This window comes from Oryzias latipes, chromosome 3, assembly GCF_002234675.1.
Source record: "Oryzias latipes chromosome 3, ASM223467v1".
NCBI lineage: Eukaryota > Metazoa > Chordata > Actinopteri > Beloniformes > Adrianichthyidae > Oryzias > Oryzias latipes.
Window position 1 is genome coordinate 18,470,313 of NC_019861.2, and position 24,410 is coordinate 18,494,722.

Sequence of the window (24,410 nt, forward strand, 5' to 3'; positions counted from 1 at the left end):
GATTTGGTGCAGAGAGGTCCTTTTCAGACCGATAAAGACTATGACTTTCCAAAATCCCCCTCATTGAGCTGTTATTCTTTATGTTGGATTGTTTTATCGTAATTTGATTTTCTGTTAAGTTGCTGTTTTTAAAAGTTGGAGTTTTAGGAATGTCATTTGTTGAGTGCCTAATGTTACATTAAAAAATATATATTTATATATCTATATACATTTGTCATTCATATTTATTTCTTTGCATTTAAAATTTGTTGTGCACCACTAAATGTGTATCCAACATGCAGGCAATTTACTGTATTCAATTCTTCGGCAGCAACAATAATTCACAAATGTATTAATAGAGAGATCTCATTTATATTACAACAACAGTTGCGTTTTTTTGGTGCTGCTGACCAGTTAGAGGGCCCACAAATTAAATTTCGCTTAGGGCCCCCAGAAGACCAGGGCCGGCCCTGGACCCCATACAGCAGATGCCAAAGGTAAAGTCTGTCAAAGCAGGAAGTAAAGGCAAAACAGAATTGAGGTGAAGTGTTTACTCCAACTATGAAGTGATAAAACTCCTATAAACTGTGTGCAGCAGTTTTGAAACTGTACTGTATCATGAAAAAATCCCTGACAGCCATTAGACTGGTGCTAATGTAATCAGACGTGCTGCCATCTTCAGTGAACACTAGTTTAACCCCGGAGACTCATCCTCCAGGAGGACTCAGTAATGTCCCACATGGAAACAACACACAGCCCGGCTGTCCCCCCAGGAGTCACATATGACTTTCAGTCATCTGGACCTTTGCCCAAGAGCAGCTCGCTGTGAAACCTTCTCTTATGGCAAGTTCTCGTTCGAATTCTCCTGGGTTTATCCAGGCGCCCCATCCCTCCCGACTAAAGGAAATTCATGAACCCTCTGGGTTTGACAGGCAGATCAGTGCAGCATTTTCACTGATGCTGACACTGCACCAGACAGGCATGGCCAACACAGGACGGAGCCAGAGGGCAGAGCTGTCACTTTACTTACCAACATATAGTCCTGTCCTCACAAATGATTACTGGCTGTGCCAAGTTACCAGATTTAGCAAAATAAAAAAGCTTGCTTTTAAAGGTGTCTGGGCTCTCCCTGTGAGACTGGGAGATGACTATTTCAGGAGCTGCTAAGAATAGAGCTGCCTCCTCTCCACAAATGAATCAGTGGAAGGACCTTCTTGCAGACCCTTTGAAACAAAGACTTTCAGTTCTAACTGAAGGAGGCAAATTAGGTTTCTCTGCAACCTGAAAACTCAGATATCCCTCAACTGAATTAGAGGCTGGTCCTCCACGACTGGCACCTAGATAAAAAGCAGGAGGACAGATGTTATCAGCAGTTCCTAGAGAACCAGTTCAGTCTGAAGACAGAGCTTTCTTTAACCTTCAGAGAGCAACAGCTGGGATTCCCGTAAACATTAGGTAATACGTAGTTTAATTCCTGTGCTCCATTGTGACCATTATGAGGGGCCAAACAGTGCTCACCCAACTGAGCATCAATGCTCTGTGTTGGGATCAATTAAAAAAAAAAAGGTAAATATTAATAAAATAGTGATGTCAAAAATCTGTGTCAGGATGAAGGAGAGCTTTACATTGAGATTCAGAACTCATCATCTGAGTCTCACCACCAGCCCAACTCCATGAGACTTATGACGCACACAAAACCTCAAATTGTGCTCTAAAACTCATCTATTCTGAAAACCACAAGGGGTGATGAAAATACATGTGATGTATTTCATTATCAATATGACAAGTTTGTCCAGAACTAAACCAAACGTTTAAGCTAAATGCATTAGTGTTTCAAAATAACAGTAACAAAGACACGGTCTTTTGTTACTCTGAAAAGATCCGTCAGGTTTTATTTGGCACAGATAACAAAATATGTTTTAGAATTTAATGCGGGTGGGTGTTGTCACTGTGTTTTTTTCTCATAAGATGACACAGAAAAGAAAATATGTTAAATCATTCAAAAAACAGATGCTGATTTGGAAAAAAAAGACAGAGGAAAGCAACCCATCAAAGGCACAAGAATTAGCAAAAAAAAAAAAAAAGAAGAGAAGATAAAAATGTAGAGCCTCTTAAATCAAATGATAATTCATAATTAATCCCACACTGACAAAATTTGATGTTGTTCAGCTGAGCTGGCATTTGCTGGAGACTAACTCAAATTATTTCCATTATAATTAAGCAAGTAAGTGGATCATTACATTAAAAGTAAAAAATAACATATGAGCCTATGTGCAGGTGTAATGATTAGATCAATTTGTTAGTTTATGACTTGATAATGCGTGAAACTGTTTTGATAAAAAATCTATTTTTTATAATTAAACTTGACATATGGGTCAATAAAAAGCACAGCAACAGCTTTGTAGAAACTATTGACTGTGGCTGCTTAAAAAAATGCAGTGTTTAACCCATCATATTCTAATCTACTCTTTACCACCACAGATGCCCTCAGTTTTCCATCCTAAACTAGACTTGCATCCATGGCTGGATTAATAAAAAATTAAAAAAATTAAATTCATTGTTGCTTCAGGAATTCACTGGTAAATACCAGTAGTAAGATTATTTTAATGTTTTGCGGTCTGTAAATGAAACTTTAAAAGAATAGGGTGCATGAAAAACACATTTACAGCTTCTTCCTGTCGTTCAGCTATTCTATGTTCCTTTTTAGTAAAGGGAATATGTGAGCGCTGCATTGCATGTTCATTAAAATCAGCAGCAGTGTAAGAGCTATCCAAAGTACTCCATAGACTTGAAAATGACAGCTTCTTCATATACATAACTCAATACATCTCACCACTTTGGCACTTAATAAAGGTTTATGGCAAGGATTTGAATTATGACCACGGTAACAAATGGGCTCGATCATTTCATCTTTTCATAGGCACGATTCATTCGAAGAAGGTTTTTATTTGATTATCAATGTTTTATAATCAACTAGGGACATGAAAGGAATAGATTTGATTGTCATTAGCCAGTAATGGCACAGAATCTATCATTTACGCAGACACCATGAGTCCAGATGATCTCCTAAGGTCACAAACTCAAAGAAAGCTGGTCCCAGATGGATGGGATTTTTTTTTTAATTCCTCTTTTAGGTTTTAGTTTTAATCCCTTGACACCTATTGATGTGAAAACACATCAAACAATATTGGCTCCTAAATTACCTTTATTTAGCATGTACAATAAAAAGGGATTTTTTCTTTCATAGCTACATAAATTCATGGGTCAAAAGGGTTAAACAAAGTTGGTGGGCAGTCCAAACAGCCAACTTTGTTACTGACATGTCCAGAGAAAACTGCAGGATGATAAAAAAAGGAAAATGTTTTAACAAATATAAAGGAACTTCAGGAACTTGAGGACCATCTGTCTTACCCTTAACAGCCTCGTTAGTAAGATTTAGGTAGAGTTAAATGTATTTATTTTTGAAGAATTATTTCTGAATTTGACATCCAGTTTTGACTTTGACAATCCATAGTGACAGTACATGCTATCAAGGAAAACAATGAGAATTTTTTATATACAATAATTAGTCAAGTCCTACAAGTTACCATGAATCAAATAAGTAATTAAGTTGAATTTTACTTTTATTAAAGCTAAATTAGATTCACATTTTCTTAACAAAAACACAGAAAAACAGCACTGATGTGTCATTCATCCTTTTTCAATGCTTGCTAATTTGTATCTATTGTCCATGGTTGCAACACACTTATACACACGCCCTTAGGGGACCATTTAGAGTCACCAATCAACCTATGAAACACGTTTTTAGGCTGTAATTTCATTAATGCACGCATAAACCTTACACCCACCTTGAGACGCAAGCGTATGGTGTTGCAGTCCCGCAGAGGAGTCAGTCTCAGAGTCTCTCCCTGGCTGCAGCTGGAGCCTTGCTTGGGCATCTCGCAGCACACACACACCGAATCACTTAACTTGACCTGGGGGGTAGGAGGGTAAAACACACATCCACACTCAAGCAGGCATGCCACAGACACAGAGACACATATCAGAGCTGAGCTTGATTTCTGAATCCATATTTCCTAAAAGATGTTGATGATTTGTTTTTACAAAATGTACTCAGTTAATGCTCTGATTGATGGACCAAAAACAGTTTAAGTGACACAACTACTACAAAGTGACTGCAAAAGACTGCTGCACGTGAGCAATAAGACAAAGAAATGCAGGAATAAGATGAGCTACTTTGGGCTGAGATTGAGGTAGAACATACCTCTACTGTGTGTCCCAGATTGAGGGAAAGCAGGACATGAACTCAACAAGTATGGGTTAATTACATTGGGGAGAAGAGATGAGGAACATTAATATTTCACTCCTAACTGTAGCAGGGGTCTCTCTGGGGAGCTACATAAAGCAGAGATGTTGGTGAACTCGCTTCGTTTCCCTGTAGGAAGAAAGCTGCTTATAAGGCCCGGATGGTTGGGTTGGGAGGTTTGGTGGTCGATAAATCACGGACAGCTTTTCTCAGTCTTGAGAGACAAACCCCTGCTGCTTTAAGCTTTAAGTTAAAAACAGCAACTAAACATCTTATGATAGAACTTTGGATTTTTTTCATAAAGTAAAAGCTCACAGTTTCGTTTAAATGGACTAGTGTTATAAATTATTTCTAACTTTCTTTTTCATGAAGGGAGTCCAATAGGTTCATGACAAGACAGCAGTGACACACATTAATAACACCAATAAAGAACTCCTTTTTTAACTTCTAAATTATGAATCTTACTGGGTTTAAGTTCTATAAAATAAAAAAATACAAGGGAAAAAGAGCAAGAACTCACAATTGAAGTCTAACAAACTGACTTTTCATGACTGCCATGTTTTTTCATGACACACCATTAAAAAAGGCAAACTTTTTTGTTGTTGTTTTTACTGGATTTAGGTATTCCTTTATCATCTAGCAGTGAAGTTTTGATTAATTAATAGTTAATAGTTTAATAGTTAATAATTAATAGTTTATTATGAAACTACCATCAGTTTGTTTCACAATAAAAGACAATCAAACTTTATAACGTGATATTCAAGAGGATATGTAGAGTTTGTGGGCATGTGAAGTCAAGCTTTTAAATTTTTAAAGAGTTTCTACACAACACACTCACGATAAATGCTAGAGGGAAAGGCAACATAACAGGAGAGATCGTGGGAATTCCCTTAAGAATGCATGGATTAGCACTTGAATCATGTAAAAGCAAGCAGGCAACCTAGTATCGAGTAGAAAATGTTCACTACTTTCTATTTCATACATCAAAATGTGATCCAATATAACATCTTACTAAAAATAGGAATCACAAATTTGGGTCTCTCAGTTTAACGATTTAGAGAAGACTTCTTCAAATAAAGACACAGCCTTCACCTGAGAAAACGAAATACCCTTTTAAGTTCAGTGCTGGTGTTGACTCAGTTCTGGAGGCTTCTTGGAACAGAATGCTGCCTGTGAGCCTGACATCTGCTGTCATTTGTAAAATGAAATGGACAAACAAGGAACCCGTAACCTTAAGGGATGAAGTGAAAACTGACCATTACCAAAACAAATTTCAGGCTGGGTCTTGTTCTGGACATACGTCCACTTGTGTCACTCATTTATTGACTTTCTTAACTGGTCATTTTAAGGACTGGGAGTAAGCCATTGACGTGTAGCAAAATGATAAGATTTATGTTTGGAAGATAATTTCTTTGTCCCAACAATGCCATGCTTCTTGGGAAGCATGGCACCGCTGCGATACGGGCGCCCCCGTGGTGCAGCGGTAGGGCGGTCGACCCATGATCGTAAGATTAAAGGTTCAATTCCCGCCTTGCACGCCCAAGAGTCGAAGTTGCCTTGGTCAAGACACTGAACCCCACCTTGCCTCTGGTGGTTGGCGGGCGCCTGTGTTTGGCAGCGGAGCGGCCACCAGCGTGTGAATGTGTGAGTGAATGTGTGTGACTGGGTGAATGGGTCCATAACTGTAAAGCGCTTTGTCCAACATATAAATGGCTGCTTAATTCCTTAATTATGTGCCACATTTGTAAGGACCTGTATTTGTGGGATGAGAATTAAAGGTGAGGAAGATCTCCAAAAAACATCTCCTTCTGCAGTTGACTCTTGTTTGGTAGTATGAATAATTAAAGTTGAAGAAATATTTATAAATCTAATTCAGCATTTTAACAATTCATTTGTAGACCACACACAGACAACACAGCCTGTCACCTTCTCTTTCCTGCTAGTCACCAATCTAGTCCCAATTGTTTGTGGACATCATCCTATTACTCTACCAGCATTGGTTGCAAGTTGGTTTGGCTGTGTTTCTGGCTTAAGCAGCAAGCTGATCCCACAATGGTGTCTTTTCTTTACAATTTAATTCTGCAATCCAACTGCTGGAGTCTGGATGCACTGCTGAACGTAAAACACGTGTTCAGTTTCCATTATGCAGACACCAGACCAGAAATTGGCAGCATGCAGTCTTCTCTGGATTGTCTAAGCAGAGAGCCATCAGTCATGTTGTCCTCCATACCTCTGATACAAACTTGTAGAAGAAAACCAACAATACCCAATTGGGGACAGAACCCATCTTTCTTGGAGTGCACACTTTGCAGCTTGGAGCAGACACTTTTTGACCACTGTAGCCTCACAAAACAAGAGTCAAAGGCAAGAGTGATGCAAGCTGCGTGGCGTTGGCAGAGACAATTTGACAAATTTGTTCCATCTTTAGTTCTGCTGGTCATCTCACAATTTATTTGTTACAACTGTGGCACCATGCAAGAACCAGGTTTTCCAACATTATGAGATTTATTGACAGGGAACAGCAATACAAATTCCCATCCTTTTTCTTGCAATACTTTATTCACATACGTTCGTGATTGGGTTATCAGTTTAATTCGTGCCACAATTTTAGAATTCAGAAAGCTGAAAAACATTAAAGATGTCCAATAAAGTGAGTTCTTCTTAAGCCTGCATTGCTCTGTCCATGGATACTGAATCATTTGTCTTCCACACTGATTTGCTGCTGTATTTTGCTTCGCAGCCATAAGTAAATTAGTGGAACAGATTGAAAAGCCCGGGAGGAATATGCTCCACATCTGCCGCATGCAGCCATCTGCATGGAAATATATATGATAAAAAGCATGCTAGCAGTGGCCAAAATCGCCACAAAGAACATGCAAATGACATGTTTAGATGGGCATCTTGTTCACACTGAAGGTGGTAATTGCATTGGTCAGTGTCCATTTGGTCTCACCAGCTGACAGTCATTCAGGGAGTTGACAAGCTGAGCGTTCTGGCAGGACAGGATAGAGCCCGCCAGGTTGAGCATCACACACACTGCAGACAGCAGCATGAAGAATGTGATCTGTGACGGACAGACACAGGGGAGACAGACAGAGAAAAATATGTATATAAAAAAACGCATCAGAAGACAACATTTGCAGACATAGATTGAGCATTTGGTATTCAAGTCTGTACAGTGTTATTTTTGATAAACTGTCTTGCAGTGAATTTCAAAGATCCATAAACAGGAAATTGGAGATAATGTTGCGTGAAATCAATAACATTGTTCCTTTGCAAGCTTTCATAATCCAAAGCTGGGGGGGGAGTCATACAAACAATTAAGAAGACGTTCTTGATAGTTTAACAGTCAGCATGATTGTTTTTCCTGTTTTTTGTAAAATAGCTGCAGATAAACCCTGATAGCAGAAATGTAGCTACAGATGCGAACATTTTATAGATAAATAACATTTGTCAAAAGACTTCCAAAAAGCATATTTTCAACTCGAGTCACAGAGTTCGATAAGCTTTTGTAGGATCTTAGTCATAGAAGTTCACCTAAATGAGGAATTAACTCCAAGATAAAAGGTCGAGTTGTCTTTGATTTAGGCCCTTTGGATTATAACAGCTGACTGCTCAGTTGCTCTTTCAAAGAGCCATTCAGAAACCCGCAATCAGTTAAATTGAAAACTACATCAAAAGCATAGTTTCAAAATTTGATCTTCCAAAGTGGCAGGTCCCTGAGAAGCTGATGGCAGAGGACATACAGGGCATTAGCAGGAATCAAGTGTACATGTAAACAGATGGAGAGGTAAAGGGATGCATGGGAGGGAAGGACCTGAAGATTGCATGTAATAAGCAGATGAAGCCATAATTTTAAGTGCTTTATGGCAAAACAGAAAAATGAAAGGTTGAAATATAAAAGCATTCAAAGAGAAAACGATTATGGCTGGGGAAAAAATAGAGAAATGTTGTTTATACAAAGAAATTCTGCATTTGTATAATGATATTTGGAGCTAAATAAATCACAAATCAGTGAAATAGGATGTTTGTTTTTTTCTGATTGAAATATGTGCAAAATGATTCTTCCTGGAGCAGCTCTGAGCTGTTTGACTCACAACCACTGTCTCTTAAACGCCAAAACAAACGTCAGACTCGGGTCAAAGCGATTCCTTAATTTTCAGATTGGACAGATCCGCAATAAATACTGAATAAAAGAGAGAATGTAGTTTTTTATTATATTTTTATACCTTATAGACAATTCCTCATTGTGATTAATCACAAGACACATTTATTGACGACCAACCTTTCCCTACAGAACTGAATCCTCATCAGTTCATCGGGTAAAGCCTAAACACATCAAATGAAATGGTAATGTACAGCAGAACGCCTCAAATGGAGAGTACATAAAAAGAAACAATTTTTTTGCTTTATTTAAGATCTCTTCTCCAGAAATACACATGCAAGGTGTGTGGATTATGAACACTAAATCTTTTTGCACTTTTCGATATTTTATGTAATTTATTCTAGTTTAGCTAAGCTTGTACAGATACATTTTCATTGTTTAGAGGTTATGCAACTACTGAGCCCGTGTCCTGACATTAAGATATAAAAATATATCTTGTTCCCACAGGTTATTATGTCGTTCGCACGAAATACTATTCCGTTCCCACAAGATACTATTCCGTTCCCACAAGATACTATTGCGTTCCCTCAAAATACTATTGCGTTCCCTCAAAATACTATTACGTTCCCTCGAAATGATTAACTCGTGCGAACGCAATAATTATGTCGTTCGAATGGATGGATGCTTCTGTGCTTTTTAAAATAAATAAATCTGTTCTTTAAACATCCTGCGTGTCTTCAAAGCAATGTAATGGACACACACAGACAGAAATGTGAAGGTATCTGCTGTAAATCTATGACGTAAATTAATAACAGGATCAATGATCGGCTAGTCAGTTAGCATGTATCCTTATAGCCTTCGAATGTAAAGCAACTGACTGCTAAAGTTAATAAAAGACAAGTCCTGAATATTATTATTCCTATTCTACCCTAAACTACAATATCAGCTGTCTGACAACAGACCAGCCAGTTGCCCAAATGCCGGCATACATCAAAGAGCTCTGCGGCGGAGCTAGTAGTAGCCTAGCAGGAGCTATCGTATGACAAAGCAGCCTAGTTATCATAAATCTTTTGATATTTTTCTTATATTCATTGAGACGGTAAAAAAGTCATCATTTTTGTTTTTCATGTTCCTTTTTTGAACGAATATGGGTCACAGAGACACGGAAGTTACCGCTGAAAGCGGCTTAGTTTTGCCGGCGTACAGAGAGCATATCCGCGTGAATGACTTATGACGTGAATAATTACTGCGTTCGAACGGATTACTTATTGCGTTCGAACGACATAATTATTGCGTTCGCACGAGTTAATCATTTCGAGGGAACGGAATAGTATTTTGAGGGAACGCAATAGTATCTTGTGGGAACGGAATAGTATTTCATGCGAACGACATAATAACCTGTGGTAACAAGATATTAATCTGTGGGAACAAGATATATTTTTATATCTTAATGTCAGGACACGGGCTCCGTATGCAACGATATACAGTGGAGACAGAAAGTATTTAGACTCATGGCTCCATTAGAATAAGTCAGAATAGAATAGAATAGAATAGAATCCCTTTATTGTCACTTGTACAATTCGCATCAAACGCGCATACAGTGAAATGAGAGCCGCTCACTGTACAGTGCAAACATGCATGAGAAATAATTTCACAAAATAATAAAATAATTTCATAAAAAAAGAGAAGTACAATTTACAAAAGTACAAAATGTAAAATACAAATTTTTGCTTAGTGGGTTTTTACTTTCCGCAGAGAGGTAGGTAAAAAATTAATTCAATAATTCAATAATTAATTCAAAATGATGTTTTAACTCAAACCTGATCAAAAGTACCAAATACTTAAGTGATTATTTTTCAGTTTTTCTTTATAGAATATTTAGAAATGTCTACATCTGTTTTTTTCTGTCAAGATGTAGCACTCAGAGTAAATTATAAAGACATCCAACCATCATTGGGAAACTTGGTGTAGTTCTTCCTGTAATGGAAAGCTAGAGATCTACTCTAGTAAGAATGACTTAAATATAAGGTATCCAATGTATTTGCAATGCAGTTTTGTAATAGGTCTACAACACATTAAAATTAAAATTTATTGTCATTTTGGGTCTCATTACAGTACTAAAAGCATATAAAAGAAATAAGTCAATCTGTGCCATAAATGTTCATTTAAGCTCATCAGCATCAAAATGGGGTATCTTGAGGTTGCTTTTAGAAGTCAAGATGAATTCCAGACACCCTTTTTCAAAAAGGAAATGAGGACTTACATTTCAAATTTAATCATTTGACTTGTTTGTTTTGACAGGGGAGCTCAGAAAATTGCCTCAATGTGAAGGAGTTTGTGTGGAATCTGATAAATCATCACCTTAATTATCACCAAACACAATTCCAGGAATACTAGTTATATTATTGTGTATGCTTCGGAGTCGGATCTTCTGAAGAATCAATTTGTACCGGTTTACTTCTCTCACCTGGAATGATGGGACCTGTGTGTTGCGTGTTAATGGGCTCATTTCAATCCCTAAACAGTGTCTCTACATCTGCTCAGACATGACTATATCGAATCTCAGTAATTAGGGGGAACAAAACCAAAGGTATTGTTGCTTTTGCAAGCATTTTTATAAAATGTTGATAAGTTTGTGCTTTTTTTTAAATCCTTGTTTGACTTTTTGCAGACAAACAATTTCAAGACACATTTTCCAGCACTTCATGCTGTATTAAAGTCATATTAAAAGTTTTTAAACTAAAGTTTGCATTAAAATATGAAACTCCATTCTTATTTTTGGTTTTCAGGATCAGTGACGTCACCTGCTGTGCGCTAACGTTTTCCCTTAACTAATCTAAAAATCATCACTGGCCCTGTACACGTGCCTCCTCATTACCAAGCGCAATCACAAAGTACCAATTAGCAGTTACTCAATTACTGCTACGCTGCCCTCTGCATGCCAAAGACAAAAACACACAAAACCCCCCGAACGCAGGGATGTGGTGGCTGTAGTCGCCAGAGCGGAGTCGTCCTATGCGTCATTATTCAGCACTCCCAGTGGAGGACAATGCAGCATTATAATATCATCATTCATCTCTATTACACCCATACATCACAGAAGAAGACCTACGATTTAGACGTGACACTAATTCCCCACATCTGTTACCGCTCAACCAAGAAAAAAAGAATACTGTCGAATTTCTTCTGCAGCAAATGCTTACATCCAGATGTCCATTCCTGTGTGTGACCAAATGACCTCCACAATTCTGCTTCTCTAAATGTTTAATTTAGTCAAAAAAGCCAAAGTTTTGTAGTTTTTGATGCAGATATTTGTGTAGTATCACATTTTATAAAAGCTCAGTTAAGAAACGAGATTTATTATTTAACCATTGTGTTTTTTTTTATTATTACAACTTAAAACAGAGCCAAAAGAAAAATCTAGTTAACATTTGTTTCGCTGAAAATGTCAAGAATATTTTAGAAAAGCATAAACTCAATTTAAGATTGAACTGCCACCTGAAAAAAACGTATACAAGAATTTGAAAATGAAAAGTTGCCTTTGAGTAAAAAAAACAATACCCTAGAAAAATTGAATATTACTATGAAAATAATTTTGTGCAAAACTGATTAATTACCACAATACAGTCATGGACTTTTTGACTTCAAACAATCATTTGGAGAAAATGCAGTGGCCTGTAGGATTTAAATGACTTTCATTCAAAATATTTGGTGATTTTTCTTTCATGATCTTCCTAAAATTCTTTTGGTAACACTTTATATTAAGATTCCTTAACAAGCTTTGTTAACACATTAACAAGCATTATAAATGAATTTATAGGGTGTTAGTAAGACATTTATTAGTACAATAAGTCTAATAAGGTTTATTAAATTACTTAGTTAACACATTTACAAGCATTATTATTAGGATGTTTTTAAGATACTAATGATGCATTTACTGATATTATAGGTGCTTAACAAATGTGTCAGTGTTAATAAGCTTAATAAGATTTATTAACAACCTTTGTTAACAAATTAAGAAGTATTATTATTGTTTGGGGTTCTAGTAAGATATTTATTAGCATTATAGATGCCTGACAAAAGCCTAAGTGTTCATAAGCTTAATAAGTTTTATTAATTAACTTAACAAATTAATAGGCTTTATTAATGTGTCAGATGCTAGTAAGATATTTATTAGCATTATAGATGTCTTGCAAATACCTGAAAGTGTTAATAAGATTTATTAACATCTAAAGTCAGACCATTGTCTTCTAAATCCATATTACTAAACTGCTTATAAGCTTTACAAATGTATTAATTAACTTTGTTAATAGTTTATTAATTGTTTTGCAGCACCTCATCTAAAGTGTGGACGTTTTTTACCACAAACAACCACAAAGCATAAAGATTGTAAAAAGAACTTTATGACATTAAAACAGACTAAACATACACAAATCGTTCTGTAAAAGATATATAATAATTTAATTCAGACAAATAATTTTTTTTAAAAAACATATACTGGTGTTGGATGACTAGCATCATAGCTAATAAGGATAAAGTATTAGCATCTATCCTGAGTGAAACATTCATTGCAAATCCCATCACCAGGAGACAATTCTCTGCATTCAATGCCAACAGCATTCAACCACTGTTGCCTTGCTTCAAAGTCCACAAGAAAGTTGCACAAGCCAGTAATTTTAGAAGACCGAAGACAATAAACCTACAGGAGCCATGCTAAAGCTAACACGCTAACGACCGACCGGTACAGAATCAAAGATGGGCGGGGCTTTTTTCGTCACCTGTGTGAAAGCAAAGTCTAAGAGGCCATTCAATTGGCTGAAAGTGAGCACGCCTGTTTTGCTGATGAGTTTGATTGACAGATTCATTAGCCAATGGTGACATTAGTTAACCTGGGCAGGTTAGCGTGTTAGCTTAATATAAAGTGTTACCCTTTTTTTTACTGTTACCACATTTTGTCATTGCCTTACAACAGCTTTTTCTCCGTTTAGTTATTCCCTACAGGGGTCACCACAGTGATTCCATAATTTGCACATGTGATGTTGCTTCAGTTGTATGGCAGATGCCCCTCATGAACCAAATCTTCTGCATTGGCCTGAACTTTGGAGCAGCACAGGAAGGCACTAAATAGTGCTTAATTGTGGTTATGGTAACTTATAGTGGTCTTTTTTCCAGGAACTAACCAAACCGAATGCAGATTAGCATCTAAAATCACACAAAATCAGGTGAGTCCTGGGTGGCACAGCTCCAGATCGTTGTATCCTGAAGGCAATGTCAATATTTAAAAAAAAAAAATCACTGGATACCCTGAAAAAAAGAGCTGCACTGTACGTGTTTCCATTCAAATCAAAATAAAGAAATAAATAAACAAGGACAGCATGCTGAAGCATTAAAATAACCTTGACCGAAACAACCCCTCTGCATGATTCAGCACCACAAACTTTGCTTCAGTGAGCAGAACAGATGATGAAATTCTAACACTCATCAGCTCATCAGCGATGCTTCGAAAGTGCAATCCACTTCATGCCATGTGTAATGCAATTTAAGGTACAGCCTACAGCTCTCAGTGTTAAAGAAAGTCAGCTTTAACAAACAAAATGAATATAATCACCTGACATTTACTTTAAAAAAAACCCAAGTAACATGCATTTTAGGATTTTATTGGAGGTTCTTGATAAGGATAGAAAGTAGAAATTTGCTTTTATTCATATTAAATAAAAATAACAAATACAAAATATCAGTGCTGTTAATTCTTTCTCAGTAGATGTTCTGCAAAACAACTGCAACATGCATCTTCCTATGAACTTCAATCAGAGGCAAAATTAGAGGATTAGCTCCAATTACGACACATTACAACTTTTAAAAGACCCGCATTGAAAAGCGGTGGTTCTTGCAGCTGGATTTGCATCAGCACAGGAAGCTAAAATGAGTAAAGACTGGATTGTTTGATCAGAGGGGAATAGCCAAAATTGGAATTAGAAAGACTGTTTGCGTCCTCTGACTGCAGCACAAATTAGTATTTAGTCTGGAGCAGCACTGCGACACAACACAATTTATTTTCAATTATCCCTGAGCCACGAGAGATGGAAGCAAGGCTGTTTTGTTTTTGCTGCTGCTCAGCAGATCACACATCCTCTCATGCAGTTTCCTTTTGACACAGCATATCAATCCTCCAGTGCTTGTAGGGCTCAGTGTGCACAGAAAACACTCAGAACATGAAACGAAAGCCACTGTGATTTTTGATTTAGAGGAACTGTTCTATATGTCTTGATTTGATCCTGGTTCTCCTATATTTGGTAAATGTTCCCCTTTAGGGCAACTTAAAAGAATCACTAACCGCCCTGGGGTTAAACAAGAATCAGCAAAAGGCAAAAGGTGTCTGTCTGTACAGTTTCCTTTTTTGACTTTGCAAATACAAGAAAAAAAAAGTTAAACACAGGCTTGCAACAGCTGGTTCTCATTGGTTGTTAACTTTCTGCTCTCAGCTCAAAGGTGGACTGTGTGTTTATATATGCAAGTGTGTGAGAGGATGTGTTCAGGCCAAATCAACAAAATCACGCGTGGATGGAGTCGAGGGACCATGGGTTCACTGCTGGTCCAAACAAACAGCAAAGGTGTAGATTGTGACTCTCAGCACCAGAGCTCAGGCTGATGCAAAATCAAACCTAATGACTGGACAGATGCTTAAAGACCCACTCCAATGAAAACTGTGTTTCTGGTGTTTTTAACATGTTCTTCTGACCTTTCTCTGACGACGGAGGACATATATCAAGAAAATTAAGATTAAAATTGCATTTCTGAATATTTAAATTGTGTCAAATCAGGAACAGACAAATAAACTCAGCGGGCCACAAGCTTCCTGCTCCGCTCCATTCCGATGCATCCACTTGCACACAACTGAATCCTTATACGTCTTTATTTTCTTTGTCTGAGCTGACATACAGCTGGATAGCTCCAATACTGCTCGACATTTTTGTTGCACCAGTAATGTTAGGTTGAGGGTTTGAGGGACTGTAAGCTAGTGGGAGAGAATGTAAACAAAGGGAATTTGAATTATTACCATCCGGATGAGGCTTCAGAGCAGCCAGATATAAAAACCAACAGATATAAGAACTCGTTCGTTCCATCAGTGATGAGACTGCTGAACAAACTGTAAACGATTTAGAGCAAGCGCCTCTGGTTGTTATTTTTGTGGGTGTTGTTTATTTTTTGTGGGTGTTGTCTTATTGAGTATGTTTATTCTGTTGTTATCCTTCTGTTGTAGCTGTGGGCCCCTCACGAGACAATAAAGTATTTATTTATTGATTGGGTATAATGGGAAGTTGGGGAAGGCTTACTATGTGCCAACAGTCCCGACCACAACTCACAGGTGAATTTCTGATTAACCACTGGCGCTCTGTAGAAACTATGTCCTAGAATCCTTATTATGTTGCAGGCTAAATGTGAGCTGCAAAAACTAATCTTTCCCTAAGTGTTAATAACATTAACAGTGATATGTATTAAAGTGCACGCGTATGCTTGAAAAAGCAGTACGGGTACTTGACGTTTTGAAAAATAAAGCAATAATTACCATAAGGATAAGCTAAAGGTAGTGCTAGTGTAACTTATCTTACCATAAATAGTGATCTTCCTTTCTTTTCCATTTCTATCAGACCTGAAGCTGGAGTTAAAGCAGGGCATGATGACGCAACTCGAGAAATGTTCCCAGTGAGGCAATCAGAGAAGTAGGGGGAACTCCTGACTTAGAAGAAATGTTTTGACATTGACCTTTTTCAGATATAAGCTGTTATCACACAGACCCCAGCTTTAAAAGTAGAAACAAGGCCTGCTTTCAATCTGGGTGGTCAAGAAAAAAAAGAAAAGAAAGAAATCTCTGACTTCTCCTCTTTTAACGACAGGGGGGGAACAATAACTCCTTGCCTCTGAGCTTTGATGTGACTCAGGTAGACGGCTTGTCAGACCGCATCTCTGCAGGGTGTGATGGATTAGTTCCTGTTCTAAGGGGCGTCATATGCAAGTTACAGACCAGCAACTTTTACTTTTTAAAGTGACATGTAGTTTATGGATTCATTTTTTATTTTACCTTTTAATAAAACATCTCTACATCTTTATAATTAAGTTGTAGACTGGCAGAACTGAAGCAGTGAATCCTCTCTGTGAGGAAAGGAGCTCATTTTGTGCCATGTATTGATTAAAACAGACCATGAAAGACAATATCACCCAGAGGGTCAGTGTCTCATTAACCCCCACTTCTCCACATGTTAATGAACCGCTGACCTCCAAAGAGCTAAAACAAGGAGGCTCTGCCTTCTCTGCTCGCCTCCCGAGGCTCTTGGTGGGGGGGCTGCTGTAATAAGACAGGCCAATAATGAAGCTGGTCCCAGCAGACAGCACACGCGCATCCAGCAGGGAGTCTGCACAAGCTGCTTGCTATAGGCGCTTTCTCAAAAGGATCATTCTGTCTCAGTTAGGTTAGTCGCATGATCTGAAGCACAGACACTTTTTTAATCCAAACCATGCCAAGGACAAGTTTAATTAATGGGAGCTAAACTGAATACAGGTGCCAGAATCCTGGATTTTACTTGTGTTACCTTTTTTTTATTTTTTATTTTTTTTATGTTCTCAGTTTAGATGCAGTTTCTGTCCTCTGTGTAATGATCACGCCCATTTATGATCGTATTAAACACTTCTTTTTTGTCTGATTCTCTCCCGATCACATTTTTGTTCCCCTCTATTTCAGGTTTTGTTTTTTGTTTTAGTTTTTTCACGTTCAGTTCATAATTTCCATCATGTTTGGGCTGTTTATTATGAAAGATAACAGTTTCCTCATAGTCTGTCTCCAGTCTCCTGCATAAGTTCTCAACAAAGCCCAGTTTTGATCAACTACGGTAATTTGAAATCAAGCAAAGGATGTAATTTGATTCATGGGTTTCCAAATGAATTATAATAGATGACAAATACATGAGAAGGGGTGATGTCACCTGCCAACACATGAATCTGACATTATCTAAAAATAGCATTGATTAAATTATGACTGAATAAGATTTGAAACAAATGTCAAGCAGCTTAGACCTGAGGAATCAATAAAACACATTTGCTGTTAATTAGTTTTCTTAATTATGACATTTTTTTGATCTCCAATTTAGTCACCTGGTGAACTGATATGTTTCCAGTCACTTTCATTAAAATCTAAAAAAAGAAGTACTAAGCAGAGCTTAGATTACAAACAAGAGAATTTGGCCAGGAGCAACACAAACTTTTTGAAAGATTGAAGGTTAATTAAAAAGACCAGCAGCAGAACTGCTGATAAGAAACTGTAAACAGGAAGAAGAAAAGTAACAGAGCAGAACCTTCAGCCTGTAAGAAAGTCTTTGGGAGCCTCTGTCCTGGCTTCTTCTGCCTTATTGGCAGATGAATTCTGGGATCATGTACTTTCTGCCGATACCCCTTTGGAGAGACAGAGGGTCTCCCAGATTCTAAATGACTAAACATGCCTGGTTTGTTGTTAGCAAGAAGCTGGAGAGAGCTGGAAAACAAGTGGCCCTTGAGGACCAGAATTGGAAACATTGGAATAATTCTACTGAACAAAACCCAGAAAAGCAACAGAAACAGAAAACTCCACTGCGTACTTTATATGCAAAACCCAGAAAAACAAATAGAAATGGAAATTTGTCTTCCTGACAGCAACACCCCAGCAACTGTTCCTGACAACATTTTGAATCTGGTTGAAATTTCTTAAAAATGGTAAAAAGGAAAAGGAGTGTTAAAAAAACATTCTCAAATATGATTTCTATGCTTTTTGCACACGAAGTGTGCAAATAAACATGCTCCTTTATTTCGGATAAACTCTCTGTCTCACTCCTGATTATGATTCTGCAGCTTATATGAGCCATCAGATAACAGGGCTTATCTCGTTTATACTCTAATTAATATGGAGTTTCACTTCCTGCATCTCATTGCCTTCAGGGCAAACACCGTCAGCTACTATCAGCAGCCAAAAGGTTTCATTTCAGACAGCTAACAGCGCTCTTTTCCAGTTTCCTTTCTCACTATCCGATCATTCCTTCATCACCTCTTCTCATTTTATACAATATGGACAGCTAAAACAAGGAATGGTCATTGAAGAGACTTAACTTTGTCAATAATAAAAGTATTATTCATGCATGTGGGAGTAATTAAGAGATAAAGGATGCTGCAAGATTTAAAAACCCTCCTAAATAGCCTAGAAGACACTGTTAACAGCAGATCTGATAATCTGTTTCCACAGAAAGATGAAAGAAAAAACACTATATCACACTGCAATTTCAATGATTTTCAATGTATGTTTATATAAGTCCTTCTGTAGAAGCACAACTACGTTTACAGTAGTTAGCTGCAAAACTAACGTATAAAAAGTGGGAGAGTCAAACTGTAAGGGGAACACAGGCTTCTTTAATCCACACCCCCTAAGGATAATCCATCATATAATCCAAACTGGATTAGTAAAATGGATTTAAGAATTTAGCATAGGGATTTATGTGTAAATTACAATCACTAAAATATTTCTTCTATTGACTTTAAGATATAATTTAGAAACATGCAGCACAAAATGTATTAAAGTGATTTAACTAAAAGTTTATTCTTGTTGTTTATTAAGATCATGAACTTCTTTACTTGGTTTTGAAGGTTAAACTTTACATCTTGAGTCTGGAATAGGTCTTGTGTTAGCAAAACAAAAGTATAGAAGTAAGGAAGATTTAAAAAAGATTATAAAATCCATTGTTAAAAAATCTGTTGTTAAGAGTTTAATTGGGTATTTCCTTTATATGAGACTCAAAATGTTGCTGTATTTTAAAAATATGCCCCAAAAAGGTCAGAAAGATTTTTTTCTGAGTGCATTAACCTATATCCAATCCACACTATTAAATAGGGTATTTTAAATAAAACAATTTAAAAGTGCTGCAAAGAATTTAATTAAAAAAACAGAATAAAAATGATACAAAACCATTAAACAACACTAATCACATACAATTACACACATTCTGTGGAAACAATAGCTGTAAAATCTATAAAATACATAAAAATGCTTATCCTGGGAGCAAGAATTATTTCTATCTAGGGTTGCATAAATTCTTTACCAAGAGTTTGCAGGAGCTGTCAGGTTACACAAGGCCTCAGGGGATTGGCATTGGGGAAGAACAGCCCTGTTCCCACGTGACAATAAACGGAGGCAGCACTTTTTCCAAAGAGACTTTCACCTGTTTGGGGTGTTAAATCTATTTTTTAATCTATGTTTGACTGCAGCGGGATTCCCATGCTAAGAAACTAACGAGAAGAAAAAACTAGACTTGTGCAGAAGCAGCAATAAACAGGGTGTTTGAGTGGGACTGTGCTGCATGCAGCAGCATTACAATCAGTTACTCTCACTTGCCTGAAGCTTAACCCGAATTGCTCACAGAGCTCTCACTACAGCGATTCGGCTGAAGTTGTAATGTAATGCTCTTCAGGGTAGGCATCACTCCTCCAAGGAAGCCTTCCTAATCATCCTCTTTGTTCTTACTTACTTCACTTGTGAATCTCACTGTGTCTTGTAGGCAGCATAAAGATACTTTGACTGCTAATTGTGGTTCATTCTTGACAGACTCTTTTGCCTGTGAGAAGAAAAAGGTGATGTGAGCAGTACTGGGAGACAGAGTGGCAGCACTAATGCAAACTGACTACAAGTGACAGGCAAACTGTGACCAGAGGGAGGACAGTCTTGATGCGTCCTCACACCCACTCCGTTGTAATGCTTTCCCTCAGTGTGCTTCAAGAATAAACACACCCTGCACTCAGGGTGGAAGCAGCTGAGTTTTATGGAGAAAACCAAACCAACAGCACTTTGAGGGAAGAATTCTTCTGTGTTGGTAAATATCCCACTACTACAGATCGACAGTGCTCACACTTTTGCTGATGGTTTGTTGTTAATTGAACTATAATCCCTCTTGATCATGCATTAGGATTAGATAGGACTAATTCTGTAGGGGCCCATAGCACTGCTGCCCTGATTTGTTAGCTTTTTAGTAGAATAAATTCTACGAGGTACAGTCATGCAATAAAAAAAGCCAGAACCCTCCACTTCTCAAACTTAATTTTACAAAACAAAAATGATCCTAGAGTTCTCTTTAAAACAATAGACAGTTTAACTAAAAGAGACTCTCAAAGGTCCTCCATAGCAGCCTCAGATGCTGTATGTGAGAGTTTTGCAGACCACTTCAGGAGTAAAATCAATGCTATTAAATCTACTCTTTTAATTCAAAAAGGTGTTGCTTTTAATGAATCTATAGCATTGTATTTATCAGAGGAAACACTGGAAAGTTTTGTACTGGTTGATGCTGTGGGACTTGGTCAGGTTTTCTCCCAGTTAAAGCCAACCACCTGCCTTTTAGACCCAATCCCCACATCGTTGTTGAAAACATTTTATGACTTCTTTGAGTCTGAGCTTTTAAATATAGTAAATTACTCTCTTCAGACAGGTGTCTTCCCTGCTGCCTTTAAAACGGCAGTGGTGAGGCCTCTTCTGAAGAAGAGTAATTTAGATCCAAACAACTATAACAATTATCGTCCAGTATCCAACTTACCATTTTTAAGTAAAATGATTGAAAAAACTGTTTTAATCCAATTTAATGAGTTTTTAATTAGAAATAACATATTTGAAAAATATCAATCTGGTTTTAGGACGAACCACAGCACAGAGACGGCCCTTGTTAAAATAGTAAATGATATTAGATGTAACCTGGATTGTCAGAAGCTCTCAGTTCTGGTACTACTGGATCTCAGTGCTGCTTTCGACACTGTAGATCACAGTATTTTACTCAACAGACTGAGAGGTTTGGGCATCTCTGGTACTGTACTAAAGTGGTTTTATTCCTATCTCACAGATCGAAGTTTTTACGTAAGTATGGATACTTGCTCCTCAAGGGTCTTCAACATCAACTGTGGGGTCCCCCAAGGTTCAATTTTAGGCCCACTACTTTTTAATCTATATATGCTGCCACTGGGGGACGTCATCAGGAGGCATGGCGTTTGTTTCCACAGCTACGCTGATGACACTCAACTCTACATCGCTGTGTCTCCTGATGATGAAGAGTCGGTCAACACACTCTTAAAATGCATTTTAGACATTGAGTCATGGATGGCAGACAACTTCCTACAGCTAAACCAGGACAAAACAGAGGTTTTAGTGATCGGTTCTGAAGACAAGAGAGAGGTAGTTTTATCTAAACTAAAGAATTACAAAACTTCTCAGTGTGTGAGAAACCTGGGTGTCATTTTTGACTCTGAGTTGAATTTTATCCCACAAATTAAAAACATCACAAAAACAGGATTTTATCATCTAAAATATATATCCAGAGTCCGCCCGTTTCACTCTCTTGCCAGCACAGAGGTGCTAATGCATGCTTTTATTACCAGCAGATTGGATTATTGTAATGCCCTGCTCTCTGGTCTTCCCAGAACAAGAATAGCAAATCTTCAACTGCTGCAAAATTCAGCAGCACGCGTGTTGACGAGGACCAGGGGACGGGAACACATTACACCAGTTTTAAGATCGCTGCATTGGCTCCCTGTGCAATTCAGGATTGATTTTAAAGTTCTTTTATTGGTTTACAAATGTTTTTATGGTCTCGGGCCTTCATATTTATCTGACATGATTTTAAAGTATGAGCCCTCGCGGACCCTGAGGTCCTCTGATACAGGCCTTTTGGTTATCCCAAAAGTTAGAACAAAAACGTACGGCGAGGCTTCATTCAGTTTTTACGGACCTCACCTGTGGAACAGCCTCCCAGAGAGCCTCAGGGCTGCAGAGACTGTTCATGTTTTTAAAGGAAGGCTTAAGACCTACCTTTTTAATTTAGCTTTTAGTTGAATTTTAGGATTTTTAATTTTTTATTTATTTATTTATTTATTTGTTTATTTATTTATTTTTTATTATTAGTATTATTTTTTCTAATTTATTATTATTATTATTTTTAAATATTTTAATTAATTTATTTTTCTTTTAACTAGTTTTATATGTGTATGTAAATACATTTATTTATTTATTCTATTAATTTTTAAGACGCTCTTACTATTTCATATGCCTATTAGGGTTTATGTAATTATTTGTTTTTTGTCCATGTTTTATATATATTTTAATTTTATTCCTTTTACATTTTATTACACTCCAGTGTTTTCCTCTGAGGGATCCTCCACATCGGTGACTGACCCTTCTCAGTGAGCGGGGTCGCTGCAGTCGGATCTCCTGGGTCTGACTCTTTTGATCGGATCTGGGGGGTTCTGTGGTGGTGTTCTCCGTGAACTTGGGTTGGGGGGTCGCTGGTGTGGACATGTCCCCAAACTATCGTTTTCCCACCTCAGGAAAAAGCCAGGTCTCTACATTCTATCATTCTATCACTTTTTTATGTGTGTATTTATTTATTTATTTATTTATTTATTGATGTGTGTGTGGGTGTGGGTGTGTTTTTGCGGGGGGGTTGTCGCACGGTTTGTCTTGTCATCATGTTTTTAAATTTTATTGTATTTTATGCACAGCACTTTGAGTGACATCTGTTGTCGAAAAAGTGCTATATAAATAAAGGTTGATTTGATTTGATAAATTAATAATCCCTAAAGTTAGACCACACTGTAATGGGAAATTTTTTATTTATTATCTTCAAAGTACGTTACACATAGTTAGACTACTTTTTATCCTCCAAAAGTAATTTTTCTATAAAAAATATTTGCACAAATAAAAGGCTAGATCTCAAACGGCTACATATTTCACTTTATGACCACCAAGGGTCAAAGGGATAGTCCCTATCTCGTCACCTGCAGTTCATGTCGTCCAACAGAAACAAAAGGGGAAATTGTCCAGGAAAATCATTAAATTGTATTGTTGTGACTTCTTTGACAGAGTCAGAGCTGTCAAGGAAAGTTGTGTAGTTACAAAGACTGTTGAATGGTGGTATAGCCCGAAAGCAGATCTAAACCTGTAGACAACAAAAGGACAAAAAGGAAACAGCTCATTCCATCGTGTGACAAGATTTGGATTTTCTGTGGTACACGTCACTCACAAATCTGTCAAAATGTTCCATTTTGGTAAACTACAAAGCTGCACTGCGCGATGGGCTGTTGGAGCATTATGGGTACTGTAGTCAGGGGGCTGGAGTGACACATACTGTGCTGCAACTGTGAATGACTTGAATAAAGTTTGACTTATAACTGTTTTGTTTCGCATTATATGCGATATAGTCTTAAAAATATGTTACTTTTTTAAAGTGAAAACAATTTTTTTTGTTTTGTTCCTCAACCTGAGAGCCACAAGGGAGGGGTCAAAGGGCCACATGTGGCTCCAGAGCCTCAGGTTGCAGACCCCTGCCTAAAAGCATATACCGCTTTGGTTTACCTTTGCTGTTTAATCTGCTAAACTGAGGCGAAAATCTTTGAGGTAGCAACAAGGACAGCAGAAAACAACCAGACTACAGTACATATTTCTGTGGAACATCCATAGAATATCAACTTCTTAAAATTATAATGCAACCTAAAAAAAAAAAATGGAAAAGCAAATAGAACAACAAAACAATGAATAGTTTTGCAACAGAAAGAATAAATGTCCTGCACTACAGTACTGAAATCTCTTTTTTATATACCGGTGTATATTTTCAATTCATTCATTCATTCATTCATTCATTCATTCATTCATTCATTCATTCATTCATTCATTCATTCATTCATCTCCTACCGTTTATTCCCTTTCGGGGTCACCGGGCTGCTGGAGCTTATCCCAACCACTTGTGGGCATAGTATGGATTTCCAATCCATACGTTTCTCTAAAAGAACTGCACCAGCCTGACTTGTATTTTAAGACCCTTAGTAAAAAATGTAATCTGACAACATGGCTTTTTCTCCTCCACATGCAGTCATATAACATCTCCACCAGATTTACATTTTCCACATTACTGGATATCTTTACCATAAATTCCTGTGTGCCTTTGTATGTAATTTTGAATGTAATTGTATCACTGA

General features: G+C 37.3%; 1 protein-coding gene across 2 annotated transcripts in view; it reads right to left on the reverse strand.

Annotated features, from left to right (window-relative positions):
- fam189a1 (family with sequence similarity 189 member A1) overlaps window positions 1-24,410 on the reverse strand; it is an 87,856-nt gene that overhangs the window by 13,268 nt on the left and 50,178 nt on the right. Inside the window, exons 3-4 of one of the 2 annotated variants that reach the window (XM_011489648.3) lie at window positions 7,239-7,349; window positions 3,828-3,953 (exon numbers count right to left, since the gene is read on the reverse strand). In XM_011489648.3, coding sequence (XP_011487950.2) covers window positions 3,828-3,953; window positions 7,239-7,349 — 237 coding nt within the window. Of the gene's footprint in view, window positions 1-3,827; window positions 3,987-7,238; window positions 7,350-24,410 lie in introns of both variants that reach the window. The other variant, XM_011489644.3, reaches the window with a different exon arrangement.